This window comes from Panulirus ornatus, chromosome 69, assembly GCF_036320965.1.
Source record: "Panulirus ornatus isolate Po-2019 chromosome 69, ASM3632096v1, whole genome shotgun sequence".
Taxonomy (NCBI): Eukaryota; Metazoa; Arthropoda; class Malacostraca; order Decapoda; family Palinuridae; genus Panulirus; species Panulirus ornatus.
The window spans coordinates 16319661-16338135 of record NC_092292.1 but is presented as its reverse complement, the minus strand read 5'-3'; the positions used below and the strand labels follow the sequence as shown (position 1 = coordinate 16338135).

General features: G+C 41.2%; 1 protein-coding gene across 1 annotated transcript; it reads right to left on the bottom strand.

Moving 5' to 3' along the window:
- Nucleotides 1–1525: 1525 nt before the first annotated feature.
- LOC139747583 (uncharacterized) lies at nucleotides 1526–15764 on the bottom strand. Its single transcript, XM_071660019.1, has 7 exons — nucleotides 15461–15764; nucleotides 14703–14847; nucleotides 12082–12222; nucleotides 11269–11339; nucleotides 4776–4869; nucleotides 4167–4286; nucleotides 1526–4056 (listed from the first exon to the last, which is right to left on the bottom strand). The coding sequence occupies exons 2-7, from the start codon at nucleotides 14844–14846 to the stop codon at nucleotides 3895–3897; spliced, it is 732 nt and encodes a 243-aa protein (XP_071516120.1). The 5' UTR covers nucleotide 14847; nucleotides 15461–15764; the 3' UTR covers nucleotides 1526–3894.
- Nucleotides 15765–18475: the final 2711 nt, after the last annotated feature.

Genomic DNA, 18475 nt, shown 5'->3' with positions numbered 1-18475 from the left:
ACTAGTCCACCGTCGTTCTAGTCTGCTTGACACTGATATAAAGGATCGTATATCCGTATATTTGGTTCTTGGGTGATTTCCCCAAAATTTTTGAAGGCAATAGTCATGATCCAAATGCCCTACTGCACTTCCTCGCTCTGAGCTGGACCTCACCATAACCTTGTAAGTTTGTAAGCTTCCTTCCTTGTGATTGGAAAGTGTTGCTGAAGGTACGACATGAAAAAAGAAAGAAAATCATGACATCCTCCCACTGCAAGTGACATTTTTGTACAGTGTGGGGAGGGAGTTGTGCACTCGTGGGGGTTCCCCCAACCACTTTGGAAGTCATGATAAAGCTACTCAAGTAATGTTGGTCTTGTTCGTCACACTCAAGAATCAGGGCACACACTCATGTGAACACGAGAGGGTTAGAAAAGCTCCATCCTCATTCGCACAGAAGGGTAATAATACCCACACAGTACTATTATTGGTGTCAGCTTTGACGAACAGCTTACCAGGTTACATCTCCCTCCACACCTCCGCCTCACCAACTTCCGGAACTGGAGCAATGTCATCCGCACCACCATCAGCCATACCATGACTACGGTCATGCATGGTCATGCACACCAGCCTCGCTTCTAACCCCCTGTCCCACTCGCCTACTGTCTCGCTAGGCTCCCCTCATCTCCCTCAACTCCTTCTAAAGTTGTTCAGTCTACGGAGCTTCTCGTTTGGCATTGCGGATGACAGATTACGCCGGACGTAACACATTAGTATGAAATGAATCATCTACCTCTCGGCTCCACACAGTCTTCGTCGACTCAAGACACCAGAGCACCTTGCACCGGAACTCAAGACTATCTGAACGAGTTTGATTCCTCTCATGAATCACCGATGCTCCTTCCTCCAGCCTGGTCTTCCTCCTTATTCATCCCAAGGTAGAGTCTATCAGAAAAGGTACAGAAAAAGGCAACCAAATTCTCGGTCCCTTTTTCACCTCCTCTGAGGACATGCTCAACTCACTGACTACCCCGATTCCAGGCGTCATCTGCTTCACATCTGACAGTACAGGATTGAAGTTCCTGCCCCATTCTCGCCACCGTCGCCTCCTGCTACATGACGTCCCTCGTCCCCAGGCTGCAGTTGGGCAATAGAATCAAAACAAATCGCTCGAGTTCATACGGATTATCACAAGAACAGCTCTCTCCCACCTAGGAGGATCATCTTCAATGACTGGAAGACTGAATCCTAAATTCCCCCCTCTGTATTTGTGGAAAGATTGCATATTTACCCCCTTTCCCCATTTGCAACCCATCTTATATCTCTGAATTAAAGTTAAATGTAATTTCCTCTGTATTCTTCAGTCTTTGGCTGCAGGCTAACCCATAAGCCATTAATTATTATCATAATTATCTAAAGTACTTCCGAATACGTAAAGAGAGAGAATAGATGTTCATTTGTTTTCGGATCGCGTTGGTGTTTCTGCGATCCCTTTTAGGAGTGTTATTGATAATATGGTCTACAAAGATTGGAACCTGAAATGAAACATATCATTCTCAGAATTCTATGCTAATGTAAATATCACATGTACATTTAGCAAAGTTTTTACGTTATGAATATACATGTATCAGAAGGAGGAGTGAACACTGCCCACAATAATGATCTAAGGTAGGTTTTCCAAGGATTCTTATCCTTTGATGATATTGAAATACCAGAGAGAAATGAAAATAGGAATATACTCGGTTACTTATGACATGTAATAGATGATATCTAGAACTGGCTAATGTGTATGTATGTGTTTATATGCTTATACATCCGCCTATTTTGCTGATATTCGTGACATTGTTTAGATACCTCTTATCTATATACCAAGAAAAGAGAATATATATATATATATATATATATATATATATATATATATATATATATATATATATATATATATATATATATACTATCATCAGATGGACGAGAGGAAAGGAAAGTATAGCGGGCCGTGAGAGGCTGCAGCCGTACCCATGTTTACACAGGTAATGCACAGTCACCAGACATCCCCGAGCTTGTTGTGTACCTGAGAAAGTTGTGTGGCTGCTGGAAGGAATCCTTGACGAGCCTGATACGGCGAGACTAAGCCATGCCTTCCTGGTAATGTCATGCACTGTATTTCTGGAGAGTTATAAGTTATAAGTTATCAAATGGGTTCTTCATGGGAACAAAGTTCCGTGGAATGGTTACTTTAATGTATCGTTTGTAGTTATAGTTGCTATAGAATTTTTGGGTTGATGTTCAGTGAGGTTGACAAACCAGCTACGTCTGGCTCATTTCCTAACCCATCATCAGAATGCGTACGGTTATTGACTACTTGAGTGAGACAGTGTGCCTCAGTGTACCTATCATTTTCGTCTTAGAATGCGTACATCTACACGAGCCTGAGTCAGCAGCTTTGTTTCATTGCAGGAGAGGCTCGTCGAATGTAAAAAGGCTTGTAATGTCAGAGGAGCGCCACCAACTGCTGTGCGTGTGCGTGAAAAATGCGGATATAATCGCCACAAGTGTGGATACTAGGTGAAGTCTATGGCCGCCGCAGATGTGAACATGACTCATCTAACACATCAGTTTTGATCCTGTCAACAGATGTTCCAATTCTATAAGAGAAAAAAAAAGATAACGTTTTCCCGTAACTTTACCGCTTTGGTTGTATGTTTATATCCCTATTCATTAAGGTAAACGTAGACAGCTTGCAAATAAATCCTATAACCTTGCTGACCCATAGCATACAGATTCCAAATGGCTATGCCAAATGTAAAATGCTCATGCAATAGCTATGGAATAATATCAAGGCTTGTGACTATAGCTATATCATCTCCCCCCGTTCCGGCAACGCGTTCTTGAATTCTGATTCGGTAAATGAGACCATAAAACCACTTGTAGTAAAGAGTGAGCGATCTTTCCCCCATTAAATCACAACCCGGCTGGAGCCAGACGCAACCTGATCCTACAACCACCACTGCATCATTCGATCGTACTATGACTCTCGACTTCTAATTCATTGTGTGTGGAGCTGAGGAGCTGAGCGGCTGGATGCGATCGCTTAGATGCTTAAGCTCCCGTTACACTCAACCCTGATGTGTACTGTTGACGGTATTCTCCCACTTGGACAAAAAGAAGTTGTGCGAAAGATCTTTGGCATTCATCTTCGAAGTATTAATCGTCCAGCGAGTAATGGGTTACCTTGAAGAGGAGCCCAAATGACGGAAAAGAAATACACTCCAACCCAAACATATGCAACAGTGAATAAAAGGGAACGTGCGGTGCAAGCAATAGGTACATATGAACCTTACGTGGACACTCTATACTTGGTAACTGCAAAGTGTGTCATGTAAACAGTTTTGAGTAAGTTTGTCCTGCTAAGAGAGTGAAAGATTCCACATCTCGATCGATGTGAACTCGTCCATGGTTTAGTGATCAATTGTCTATCAATGTACACCCATTTTATGTTGAATATCTTTACACGGATGCTGAAATATATCGCAAGCATGCCATTCATTTTCTTAAGCCGTGACCCGAGTGTTCACAGTCGTCTTAGATGTTGATTTAAGTATCAGGTTGCACAGTCATGTCTCGGGGGAGGCTTCTGGTTGCTTGACCTAGCCGCTATGCCTGTTATGGTGTCTGGCGCAAATAGACTTCTCGCGGTGTTGAGAAATCTGTTGATCTTCATACAAACAGGAATTTGTGCAGTCGAAATATAAAACGGAGAATGTTTGTTTTCTTCAATGTCATCTTTAAACTTACAGGTCTTACTTATCTTTCTCTTTTTTTTCATACTTTCTCGATTATCATTTTAAACCTGGTTTCTCTGGATTCATTTTGCCTTTATCATCCATCTTCTTGGGTGTTTTTCTTTTTTCGACATCACTCCTCTTCATCGTCAGCGTCTTCGTCGGGATAGTCTCCCTCCTTCTTCTTCTTCTTCTTCCTCCTCTTCGTCCTTTTCTTCTTTTTCCCCTTCTGCTTAGGTGTCTCCAGCTCCTCCACCTCCAGGCCTGATTCATCGTCCTCCTTCTTTTCTTCTGTCTGAGAAATGAAGATGATGATTAGAAAACTCTACTCTCTACTCTCTCTCTCTCTCTCTCTCTCTCTCTCTCTCTCTCTCTCTCTCTCTCAGATCACACGTCTCCCCTAACCTGGATCCTGGTGTAGTTCATGTAGAGGTAGTCCTTACAGAGTCCATCACACAGTTCTTCGCCACACTCCTTGCAAGTAGGGAGGCGCGTCTCAGGTAGCGAACCACGCCCAGGTACCACCTGACCATAAAGAGAGTGTGTGAACCTGCAGTGTCTTTGACACTTGCTTCAGAGACATTCTGACGTATGATTAAGCAGCGGTACATCCCTCCCGCTCACTGAAGATCGTACAACTTTATAACTGAAGCCTAAAAAAATGTTTGATTAACCCCAGAAACCTCTTTAAGGCAGTTCAAGAGCTCTTTTGAGTGCCCCTAAATGCTATGAATAAGTCAAGGAACACTTCGACTGTATTTAGAAATATTTGGTTTGAACGGAGAAGCTCGTTTGTAGGGATTATGTTTTGCTAAGACGTTGAAATTTATTGTCAGCTTTCCAGAAACCCTATGAGGTCTTTAGACACTCCAAGATTATCATTTCCAAAAGAACTCTGTAGTTACTTAGACAGAACCCATCGCATAACCATGTATGGGGTCAAAGAGATCTCCATAGTCTCTCGTATTTAGAGAAGTGCACAATGGCTATTCTTAAGTATAGGTACTCACTCACCTTGACGATACGGCCGCTCCAGTCCTTTCCTTCAGCTAGCTTCTCGGCCTCTTCCCTAATCCGTTGGAGCTGTAGACGGCCCATCTCCACATACCTGCCCACCAAGTACACACGGAACATCTACATAACACCATCAAGGACAGTATAAACCTCCTCTTCCACTGCTTCCCACGACATATCAACATTAATCGAAAATAGAAACAAAGCTATGATGAAGCTTCGAATTAAAGTATGATGAATCAAGAGGTAGACAGAAGAAAATACCACCGAAATACGAGACGCAGATAAAGGGACAGAACATGACAGAACACAGTCTGTACGACAATATACGTATCATTGTCCGACCTTATTCCTGAATCTTCTTTGTCAAATGAAGAGCAAACATAGAAGCTTGGAGATGGTGGCTATCCATGCTCGCATTCAGCAGCTAAGGAGAGAGAGGCACGCTCGAAGCGGTAAGAGAAAGTCAGAAAAACCTGAATTTTTGGTGAAGAAGAGGGTAAGAGAAATATATGTGGTGGTAGACGAAAAAAAACTCGCAGAGGTGAGGAATGAATAGTAACTGAGTGAGTGGCAAAGAGCCAACAAAAATAATAGGAAAATAAAAAGAATAACACAGGTGAAAAACCATAAAATCATTATTGAACTTCGTAGAGAGGAGGGACGGCATCTAAGTTATAGGCCATATCAGACAATTAACACTGTGAAGGCTAAAACAAACTACGACATTTGAGCACGGCCTTTCGAACAATAAACAAGGGTTTGGGGAAGGGAGAAGCAACGAATTCAATTGTGAAGCATAGCAGTGAACATAACCTTATGCAGAAGGACAACGAGGGTAACGTGAAAGTAAGACCATAAAGACGAAATATGAAACTAATTACATGAAAAGAGGTTGAAGGATGCGCGACAATAAAAAGCCATAACAAGCCATACAGGAGTGTACAAAAAGAAAAGGAGAAAAAGCAGTGACGTTGGATAAGAGAACCAAATGAAAGTAAAGGCACAAAACAAAGGAAGAGATAAATCAGACGCAGGTGAGAATGAAAATAGATTATAAATGATATTGCAGGAGGGAGAACAGCAATTAACTCAGGTCAAATACGACAGTAAACCATTAAGAAGTAAAGAGAAGAGAAGGAAGAAACAGTTGAAAGAATATATAAAAAGAGATGAAGAATAAGTGTATAGAAAGGATAAAGTGATTGATACAGGTAAGAAGCCATGGTAAACATCCAGAAATGTGTAGGAAGGGAAGAACAATTTAACAAAGGTGACAAGCTTTAAACAGAAGAATGGAAGCGCGTGTATAAAACAACACAAAGAAAAGCAAAGAGCAACAGATTGTTAAGTCCTCTCTAGGTTGTCTGGGATGGTGAAATACATTGGCAGAAAAATAAGAGACTAATATGGAAAAAGCAAACGGATGACTTATAGAGAAATACTTGTACACCATGTGGTACTAAGGAGAGGCAAATAATGTCAGTCGTAAGCTTGAAGCGAAGTGTGTCAAGACTATTCTTAAACGAATCCATGTATAAGGTCATTTAATACCGGTGAGAGGCTCTCACAGACACAGAGAAGTCTTTATAAAGGAAAGCATTCAATGGCATATATGAGAAACCCTAAAATGCAAAAAGAAAGTGCGCACTTAGTCGAGAAAAAAAAAATAGAACAGTTAAGAAACTATCAAAGCGAGAAGGGGGTGTTGAGAGAGGAGGTTAGATAAACACAGGTGAGAAGTGAAAACAAGCAAGAAGGCTGTGTGTACAGGGCAGTGCGGACTCACACTGGTGAGAAGGCATAACAAGCGATAATGGAGTGTATATAGGGAAGACCTACACAGGTGAGAATCCACATCAAGAAGTAAAAAGAGTTTATTAAAAAAGGAGGAACTCACATAAGTGAGAAGCTATAAAGGTAACAGTGGAGGGTGGAGACAGGAGGAAGAACAGACAATACAATCCATAACAATCGAAGAGGGAATGTTTAGGGAGGATAAACTCACATTGGTAAAAGATAAAGAAATGAACGAAAGTGTAGTTTAAGGGAACAATGGGGAGTAATATATGAATAGTAAAATGTTGATGGAAAAAGGAATTGAACGTCCCTGTCTTTTTGCCAGACTGCTGGGTTAGGGCTCTTAGACCCTATTTCTGCAAAATTAATCCTTACAAAAAGCCAAAGTATACAATTAATCATCCACAGATAAACAGGAACGGAACTAGATGTATTAGAAAGAAAAAAAGTAGTCACTAGATATAAGCTTACTAAAAGGACTAGAGATCATTAGTGAAAGGCGTTGACCACCGTGGCATGTATTGAGGGTGGAGACTGTAAAAGGTAGAAATATGTTACTATCAAGGTCTGTGCAAAAAAAGAAAGGAGTAGCACAGGTGAGAAGCCCCATGAGTTGTGGGGTGCTCCAAGCAGGTGGAACAGCACAGCTGAAATCCTTTACAGTTTTGGCCTTTAGAAGGTTGACCAATACAGGTGGAAAGCCCCAATTAACATTGGCCTTCCCAGAATAGGTGGATAACACAGGTGGAATCCTAATAATTTGTGGCCAGGTAGGTGAAAGGTTGGGCAACTGTAGTTTCTATATGAGGTTGAACTAATATAAGTGAAAAGCCAAGCAGTTGTGAGCCACACAGAGCGGACTAACACAGAGGAGAAAGCATAACTGATAGGTGAAACCTGAACAGAAAGGGTGGACTAACACAGGTAAGAAGCCTTAACAGCTTTACTCTGTACAGAGAGGGCGGATTAAAACAGGTGAAAAGCCATAACAGTTGTAGCCTGCATAGAAAGGATGGATCAAGATGGATGAGAAGCCAAATTAGCAGTAGTCTCTCCAGAAAATAAGGACTAACACTGGTGAGAAGCTATAACAACTGTATCTGTACAGAGAGGATAGACAAACACAGGTGAGAAGCTATAACAAACTATAACTCATGAAGAAAGGGAATACCTGACACAGGTGAGAAACGATAACGACTGTAATCTGTAGGGAGAGGGTAGACTAACACAAGTGAGAAGCCATAATAGTTGTGGTCTATACAGAAAGTTTGGACCACCACAGGCAAGAAGCCATAACAGCTGTATCCTGTACAGAAAGGGTGACCTCATACAGGTAAAAAGCCATAATAGCTGTAGCCTATACTGGGAAAGTGGACTTAAACAGGTAAAAAGCCAAACCAATTGTAGCCTACAAAGAAAGGGTGAAATAATACAGGTAAGAAGCCATAACCGCTGTATTCTGTACATGCACTATGTACTAACAAGTAAAAAGCCATAACAACTGTAGTCTATACAGAGAGGTGGATTAATACAGATGAGAAGCAATAACAGCTGTAACCTTTAGAGAGTGGCAGGGACTAATACAGGTGAGAAGCCATAACAGCTGTAGCCTATACAGAGAGGTTGGACTAATACAGGAAAGAAGCCTTAACAGCAATAGCCTGTGCAGAGAGGATGGAACAGTGCAGGTGAGAAGCCATAACAGCTGTAGCCTATACAGAGAGGTTGGATTAATACAGGAAAGAAGCCTTAACAGCAATAGCCTGTGCAGAGAGGATGGAACAGTGCAGGTGAGAAGCCATAACAGATGTAGCCTATACAGAGAGGTTGGACTAATACAGGAAAGAAGCCTTAACAGCAGTAGCCTGTGCAGAGAGGATGGAACAGTGCAGGTGAGAAGCCATAACATCTGTAGAGGGTTGACTAATACAGGTAAGAAGCCAAAACAACTTTAGTCTATACAGAGAGGGTGCACCATTACAGATGAGAAGCCATTACATCTGTAGACTGTACAGAGAGTAAGGACAAACACAGGTAAGAAGCCATAACAGCTGCAGTATCTTTATAAAGGATGGGCTAATACAAGTGAGAAGCCAGAACAGCTGTAACCTATACAAAGGTGAACTAATACAGATGAGAAGCCATAAAAGTTGTGGTACGCAGAAGGAGGGTGGATTAACACAAGTAAGAAGCCATAACAGATATGGTCTGTACAGAGAAGGTGGATTAATACAAGTGAGAAGCCATAACAGTTGAACCCTGTAGTGAAAAGGTGAACTAATACAGGTAAGAAACCATAACAGATGTAGTCTATACACAGAGGGTGGATGAATGCAGGTGAGAAGCCATAATAGCAGTAAACTTTAGAGAGAGGTTGGATCAATACAGTTGAGAAGCCATAAGAGCTGTATCCTATACAGGAAGGGTGAACTAATACAAGTGAAAAGAAAAATAGCTGTAGCCTGTACACGCAAAGTGAACTTACACAGGTAAGAAGCCAAAACACCTGTAGCCTATGCAAAAAGGATGGATTAATACCAGTGAGAAGCCATAACAGCTGTAGTCTGTACAGATAAGGTGCATTAATACAGGTAAGAAGCCATACCAACTGTAACCTTTGAAGAGAGATTAGACTGATACAGGTGAGAAGCCATAACAGCTGTAATCTGTACAGGTAGGGTGTACTAACAAAAGCAAGATGCCATAACAACTGCAGTCTGTACAGAGAGGCAGAACTAATACAGGTAAGAAGCCATAACAGCTGTGACCTTTAAAGAGAGGCTTGACTAATACAGGTGAGAAGCCATGAAATCTGTGGCCTGCACAGAAAAGGTAGAATAATACAGGAAAAACCATATCAGCTGTAGTCTGTACAGAGAGGGTGAATTAATATAGGTGAGAAGCAATAACAGCTGTAACCTATAGAGAAAAGCTGGGACTAATACAGGTGAGAAGCCTTAGCAGCTGTAGCCTATACATAGAGGTTAGACTAATACAAGTAAGAAGCCGTAACAGCTGTGGCCTGTGCAGAGAGGATGAAACAATGCAGGGGAGAAGCCATAACAACTGTAGAGGGTTGACTAATACAGGTAAGAAGCCAAAATAGCTATACCCTGTACAGAGAGGGCGCAACAATACAGGTGAGAAGTCATAGCAACTGTAGACTGTACAGAGTAAGGACAAATACAGGTAAGAAGCCATAACAGCTGCAGTATGTACATAAAGCATTGACCAATGCAGGTGAGAAGCCAGAACAACTGTATCTCATACAGGGAAAGTAGATTAACACAGATAAGAAGCCATAACAGCTGTAGCCTATGCAAAGAAGGCAAAATAATACAGATGAGAAGCCATGAAAGGTGTAGTACGTACAAGGAGGGTGGACTAACACAAGTAAGAAGCCATAACAGCTATGGTCTGTAAAGAGAGGGTGGATTAATACAAGTGAGAAGCCATAACAGTTGAACCCTGTAGTGAGAAGGTGAACTGATACAGGTAAGAAGCCATAATAGATGTAGTTTGTACACAGAAGGTGAATGAATACAGGTGAGAAGCCATAATAGCAGTAACCTTTAGAGAGAGCTTGGATGAATGCAGTTGTGAAGCCATAAGAGCTGTAGCCTATACAGAAAGGGTGAACTGACACAGGTGAAAAGCCAAAATAGCTGTAGCCTATACACGGAAAGTGAACTTACACAGGTAAGAAGCCAAAACAGCTATAACCTATACAGAAAGGGTGGATTAATACAGGTGAGAATCCAATACAGGTGAAAAGTCATAATAGCTGCAACCTTCATAAAGAGGTTGGATTAATTTAGGTGAGAAGCCATAACACCTATAGCCTGTACAGAGAAGGTGTGCTGATACTGGTGAGAAGCCATAACAGCTATAGTCTGTACAAGGAGGTTAGCCTATCAAAAGTATGAAGCCATAAAAGCTGTAGTCTTGCAGAAAGGGTGGATTAATGAAGGCGAGAAGCTATAACAGCTGTACATAGGTTGAGCAGGGAGGGTGGACTAACACGAGTTAAAATCCATAAAAGCTACAGTATGTACAGAAAGGGTGGATTGATACAGGTGAGAGCCTATAACAGATGTAGCCTGTACAGAGAGGGATGACTAACACAGGTAAGAAGCCACAACAGCTGTAGACTGTTCAGCTGAGAAGCCAAAAGTACTGTACCTCTCATAGAGGATAGACCAATACGGGCGAGAATCCATAAAAGTCGTAACCTGTACAGAGTGAAATAGTACAGGTAAGAAGCCATAACAGCTGTAGTCTGTACAGAAAGGGTGGATTGATATAGGTGAGAAGCAATAACAGCTGTATCCTTTGGAGAGTGGTTCGGATTAATACAGGTGAGAAGCCATAACAGCTTTAACCTATACAAAGAGGTTCAACTGATATAGGTAAGAAGCCATAACAGCTGTAGCCTGTGCAGAGAGGATGGACCAATGCAGGTGAGAAGCCATAACAACTGTAGCTTGTACAGAGAGGATGGACTAATACAGGTAAGAAGCCATAACAGTTGTACACTGTACACAGAGGGTGGGCCAATATAGGTGAGAAGCCATAAGAGCTGTAGCATGTTCAGAGAGGGTGGACTAACATAGGTGAGAAGCCATAACAACTGTAGCATGTACAGAGTGGGTGGACTCATACGGGTGAGAAGCCATAACAGATGTAACCGCACCTGGAAAATATCTCCTCCTCGCACCGGTTCTTAGGACGAGCTGTGGTCAGCATCCTCCAGTCTATGTCCACCTGTTACGGTGATGGCCATGGTGGTGGTGTGGGGGTAGTGATTGTATGGGCATTGTGAATAAGTAGGCGTAGAGACGATAGTGGTTTTTTGTAGTAGATATATAAACAGCAACACATTGTAACACCATTATGTAGCTACATCCATAGGAATACAATTCATGTTCTAATATGATATATATATATATATATATATATATATATATATATATATATATATATATATATATATATATATATCATACTATATCATATTAGATCATATCATATTATATCATATTTATCATGTCCAAATGTTTATTATTGTTGCTTACACCAAAAATTCACATGGTTTACTGTTCTCAGATTCTTATTAAGACAGCCAGCCACTCAGAATAATAATATCAAAACATTTTACTTCCCAGTCCAACCGCAAGGACATCTCTCGCTGACTAAGTATACATGACTGTCACGTAAGTCTTAGTGTTGACAATATTTACACACCAACGCTAAACTATGAACATCATTCGACATTTAGTGGAAGTGGTTGTGATATGAAGACTGCCTATTAGCTTTACGCCATCAATATTCAAAATGCAGACTATTTAATAAGGGAGATATCTGTGTCTACTTATCAATTTTATGCCGGGCGATATTCCAAATGGAATTTAATAAGAGAAAACGCCCACGAAGCAGCCAGCTCAGCCTATTCAGTCCATGAAATCACTATCAGTGTTTATAGGAGAGAACTCTGACGTCTTCTTACCTCGTAGAACTCGTCCATGTTGAGTCCGCGCATTGTGGTTGGGAGGGGGTCGGCGTAGCCAGCCTGGGGGTTCTCCTCCACCCTACCCTGGGGGTGTCTCCATCCCCCTGGTCCCTCGCCCATTACGTCACTCGGCCGCACCTGGGAAGGGGAACAGAGGGGAACACACACACACACACACACACACATATATATATATATATATATATATATATATATATATATATATATATATATATATAGCCAGTGAACCCGTCCAGCACACAGTGACACGAGACCATATCAGCGGATGTAGGGTAGAGTCCAGTAGAACACTGTCCCATAGCACCTCATTTCTACCCTGCTCCTGTGTGGTGATGGGTTAAATAACAATAATACTAACACTAATACTAGTGATGATAGATCATGATAATAGTAATAATGATGTTATGAATAGTTGATACCCATTCTCCCTTGACTTATTCATGAATGATTATACACCATGATGATAATATTCACCTCCCATGGAGGATGTCTGACGAATGTATAATACGAATGTGTGTCAAGTTATCACACAACTGGATCGTTACAGGATTTCCTGTTTTCTGGACTTGGTTATAACCAACCATTAATGTAATCCACCTTATTCTAAGCCCTCCGTACCCAGTGACATTAGGTAATGCAATCTTATGTAGCCACATTTTACCTCCTAACGGCTCATAAATCGAGGGTACCTCATTATAAGTGAGCTGGCATGGCAAGTGTATAGCATCCCCAGACGCTATGGAATGAACCACCGAAATCACGTAAACTTCGTTTCAATCTCTGCAAGTGTGTATCCAGAGTCTAACCGAAGCAAAACTCTTCGAGGTCGAGCATCACCTTCAACGTACAAGATATGAAGAATAAGCCACCATCTCGATGATCAAAACCACAACAGGAAATTCCTATTCGGTATCATTAATTCTCGCCGACATCATACAAGTGGGACGAGATTATAAGGGAGGCGATGTAAAAAAAAAACCCACAAGGAAACGGAAAGTAAAACGCTTTCGTATAAATGCATCACCTTTCAACGGCACCGTGAATAAAATGTAGACACACACACCCCAACCACTTCGGTGAGGCGAAAAACTACAAATCAACCAGCCTTCCCGAGGAGGTTGTAGACCAAGGTGGTGGGTAAGGTTAACGGAAGGCTGGCGCGCGCAGAGGCTAGGATACACACACACACACAAGCCTCGGATGGGATTAGATTCCCACACACGCGTGACCAGCATGACTCAATCCCCCAAGGTAGGACGACCACGGCTATGTGATGTGGGATGGAGGAATGATACCCGGATTGGACATTGTGGTGAGTAAAACACTCTTAAGTATCTCCTCAGTGAACTAGAGATGCCATTTACAAGAGAGAAACATGGATATCTGATTGAACTGACGGGAGTCGACACTTCCAACCAACCAATCTCGGTAGAAATGTTCCCAGGTTATTTTTATGAGGCATCTGGGTGCCTGTCGGTGTCGCCTTCGCCTACCCTTGACGTGTGACAGACTTTGTACCACACGCTGCGGTGTGAGGCCGCCAGGGGAGTCAGGCGTCGTGCTTGTGCACAGATCACGTTATCAATTTCGGTATCAGTGGCTTCCTCACTCCCACAACAATGTCGTGCATGATGCCACGTCTCGAAAGAGGTATATTTTATTGTTTACGAATTCTCTTGCCCATGCCAATTCCTGTACTTCAAACATGTATATAACTGACGTTGTTTTTGTGAGAATATCTCAGTGAATTGACTATTATACCCGTCAGGAAGTGAGATATGACGTAATTAAGGTATGTGCATTGGAACTTTATATAGCGAATTCATGGTCTTTGTCCCTGAAATCCGGTATAGTATTTGAATGCATTCACGCGATATATATGAACAGTTCCACACGCTCAATTGCTGAGGTGGAGGGAATTTCCATCCCTTATGTTTAATAATGTATAATATGTAGACAAAATACTATCATGACAAGATACGAGACGGTTCTTTAAGAGAGTTTTGTGACCTTTCAAGTTACGAGAGAATGCTTCTGAAATGTGTTGTGTACTTGTGATTACTATTTGTGTATTACGGGAAGAGAGATTTACACTCGTGTTGCTCTGGCTCATAACCTTGTATATATGTATACTGCTTTTCTTTTTACTCCTATGTATGTAAATACACACACACACACACACACACACACACACACACACACACACACACGCACACACACATACACGCACACACTAGCCTATGCCATTGAGCTGTGTGTGTGTGTGTGTGTGTGTGTGTGTGTGTGTGTGGTTTGATGAAGAGGATTACCATTCACTAGCTTTAGCATGAATAACACTTCTTTAAAAGACCAGATAATATTCCGATCATCAATGCAGAGTACAATCCTTAATTCATCTTAATTCATTTTCCTGAAAACCGTAATGACTCGGTCAAAAAGAAAACTGTATAAACCCCGAGATTTTTTTTTTTTTTATCTAGTCACAACCTCGCCCAACACAGTACCTCCTGGGATAAGTCACACTCAGAACTCCTTCTTCACCATTCCTTTTCCCCTCCTGGTCTTCCCTTCACCACAATTCTCCGTTGCCCCCTCACCTTCTCCGGCCGTATCTTGTACTCAGGGACTTTCTCGTAGGCCTTGTCGAAGTCTTCCTTCGTCTTGATCTTCGTCCGGAAGAGGTCGAGAGCCTGAGGCGGAGGCTTCTCCACCGTCAGCATGTCTTCCAGCTTGATGGACATGCTGGGACAGAGACACACACACACGTCTGAGACAGAGAGATAAGGGCCCAGACACGAGAGAGAGAGAGAGAGAGAGAGAGAGAGAGAGAGAGAGAGAGAGAGAGAGAGAGAGAGAGAGAGAGAGAGAGAGAGAGAGACGTGATAAGGAACACAGAAAGACAAGAGACAAGCGAAAGAACGGTGAGAATCGAAGCAAGAGACACGAACGGAATAGAGAAAGAGACACAAGTGAGTGACTGAAAGATAAATGAGGTACATATAAAACAAATGCGAGAAACAGACAGCACATATGGAAAGGAGATGGGTAGGAAACGATATATGTGTCATGGACTAACAGGATTAGATTTCGTGACTGATGTCAGAAGTGAAGAAAGAGAAAGAGGGAGATAAATACTAATGGCTATAGGTCAGCAGGGGAAACCATTTGTTTACAAATAAATGACATCAAATTCTTAATTCATGAAACAAAATCATTAGAGAAAACGGAATAATTATGAGCAGATACTACTGAAAAACTTAAAGTGTACATCCTGGCTCCAAGTATACCTGGGTTAACAATACAGATATATATATATATACCAGAGAATCGTGCATTAAACTCATGAAATAGGTACCTTGATTCTGGTTGTCAGTTTCCTCAAGGAAAAGATTGACACCAGGATCTCTGGTGACCGCGCAGGGTACTTCACAAGATTCAACTTGACCTGGATTGTTCAACGAACAAGATTTCGTTTTTCAGAGTGAAATGACCCCCACAAAGAAGGAGAATATAGGGTTATAATAGTTCATCATTGCTTTGTAGCACTATAAAGACACATGAACTTAGTTTACTAGAGTAGCATATCGTAACTACAGTCAACACACAGACACACACACACTATAAGGACGGAGAGATACTAGAGAGGGTGAAAACATCCACCCTTACAGTCCAAGCTCCTGGCGTCCTTAGCAACCGCCCTAACAACGGATGGATTTCTTGAAGTTCCTGGTGTTCGCACAAGTGAATCCGGATGTTCATCAGAGCACGACAGGGGAGGCCTTCCCGATACATTTTCTGTTCGTGCTCTACCAGATTCATGTGTATTATTGTTCTACCAGGAAAAATAATAAATACAAGCTGACATACACTGATGATAAGACCTTAAATGTAACGGAGTTTATTTACGAAGCTTAAAGAAATACTTACATACAGCTACGGCATTTGAAATTGCACTAAACAATAGTTTAAAGATGTATTCCATAAGACAATATAAGGATTTTCAAGAGTAAAAAATATTTCGCAAAAAATTATCTAATATTACAGAATACCCAAGGAAGACTTTGTGAGACATGTATTTCTGTCGACTAAGCAGAATTTGCCAACATATTTTGCCGACGAGGAAAAGTACACTAATATATTTTGTCGACTAGTCAGAGTATGCCAAAGTATAACGTCGATTAGGCAAAGAATGCCAATATGTATTGTCGACTAAGAGAAGTATGCCGATGTATATACTGTCCACAAGGCAAAGTATACCAATGAAAAACTGCAGGGAACAGGTAAATGTATAATTGTATAAAAGCAAATAAACATCTGTCTGTTTACGTTTTCGTCCCACCCGGCCAGTGTATCCATCAGTCACCTTCACAGAGGGAGTGAGGGAATCCAGCAGTGTAGAGCTCACTACCTGTAACATGACGAAACAGGGGACTCACACGGTCGGGTATCAGATACGGGTCGTTCGGTTCCATAAGCCATCTGTTCCTCACGCAGGAGGGAGCGATCGTCAGTGCATCAGTCATGTCCCAAGACTACACCCTACTAGCCTGGGTGTTAACACCGCTATACCCATATACACAACAAGATGTGTAGAGGAATAACAACACCAACAGACCACTGGGTGCTTTCGAGGGTGTTTGCGATGGTGGAAGATGTCTGAAACTCACAGATAGTGTGGTAAAAGTTATCAGATATACAGATAATTCAAAGAAAATAGCTTGCAGATTGTCATTGTGACTATGGGGGTGCAAGTAATGTAGGTCGAGGACATGAAGCGAAGTATTTATCAAGCCTGTTCTTAAACGGATCAACAATACTGCCTTCAACCACTTTAAGTGGCAGTTCGTTCCATACGTTAACAATCCCGTTGAAGAAATAGTACTTCGCCTCATTCGAGGTAAAACGTTTGCCCACGAGTTTATATCCATCACTACGAGTAAATTCAGACGAATCAAGTCTTAAAAGACTCGACAGATCAAGGTTATCAAAGCCTTGGATCATTCTGAATACTCATATCTGTTTCATGGGAATTAACCCATGTCACATAAGGTCAACTGTATGATAACTCAGCTGTACTCAGGGACACCTCGTCGTATATCTCATCAGCGTGTTGAATAATCAGACAATCCGGCCAAGGCAGCGACCCGAACTGAAGGAGACATACCCCAAAGTCACACCAGAGAATGACTGGACTTTAGACCTATCGTCTACCAGTGTCACTCAAGCCATCAGCTCTCAGATCATAACCATAACAATAAACTTAGTTGAGTGTCCTTCAGGTGTTCAAGATCACTCTCTGGCTACGTATACACTCTCCTATGAGGGTGTTCCTGTGTGTGTTTGTTTGTAAGTCTTTCTGTTGATTCTTTGGGTTTTAGTCTATCAATCACAACTGTCGACTGATCTTGTATCATCTTGCCTACCTCGACCTAATGTTGTATCTTCGTTGTACATATTCGTTGTATATAGAATGGCGTCTTCAGGATGTTATTTATAAAAAAAAAAAATCTATGAACTCTTGTATCTCATAATACAGAATTTTATTTGGACAATGTTTCATATTACTGAGCCAGCGTCCCCAACAGCTCACCAGAAAAGGCATTAGATTGTTTTTCTAACCACACTTTCACAGACGAGAAACTGCTGTTTTCTGTAAGATATTACATATAAAACAGACCTTTAATGCATTCCCCCCTCGATTCTTTACGAGTTCTCTACGCTGAAAACAGTGCGAGGACAAGTTTTCTCAGCGATGTTTTTTTTTTTTTCTATAAGAAAATGAAGGTTTGGTAAGAGAGTATTTACTGAAGAAAAAGAGGAGCAACAATGAATCCTCTGGGAGGGTATAGGATCGTGTTTTAACTTTTAGGTTATGACAAGGATCGGATTCCGTTGAAGAGGATTTGGCCCCTGAATATATATATATATATATATATATATATATATATATATATATATATATATATATATATATATATATATGATAACATAGGGTCATATCCTCCGATGTCAAATATGTGACTTACGTCACTAGGCTATGTAAAACAAACAGTAAGTTTGGTATTTGATGGCACGATTATCTTGCAATAAAAGACAGTGGAAACCCTTTTGTCTGGCATATAAAAGGAATTTTGTGCTCGTATATATTTTCAACCCCCGTGATTTTCTCTTGATATGAATACCTGCATCTGCTTTTGTTAAGTCTCGTGATATTGTTATGTGATGGAAAACACGAATGGAAATTGTTTCCATGGGCAAAACTCAACCCATTTTTCACCATATATATATATATATATATATATATATATATATATATATATATATATATATATATATATATATATATATATATATATATATGAGTTAGAGC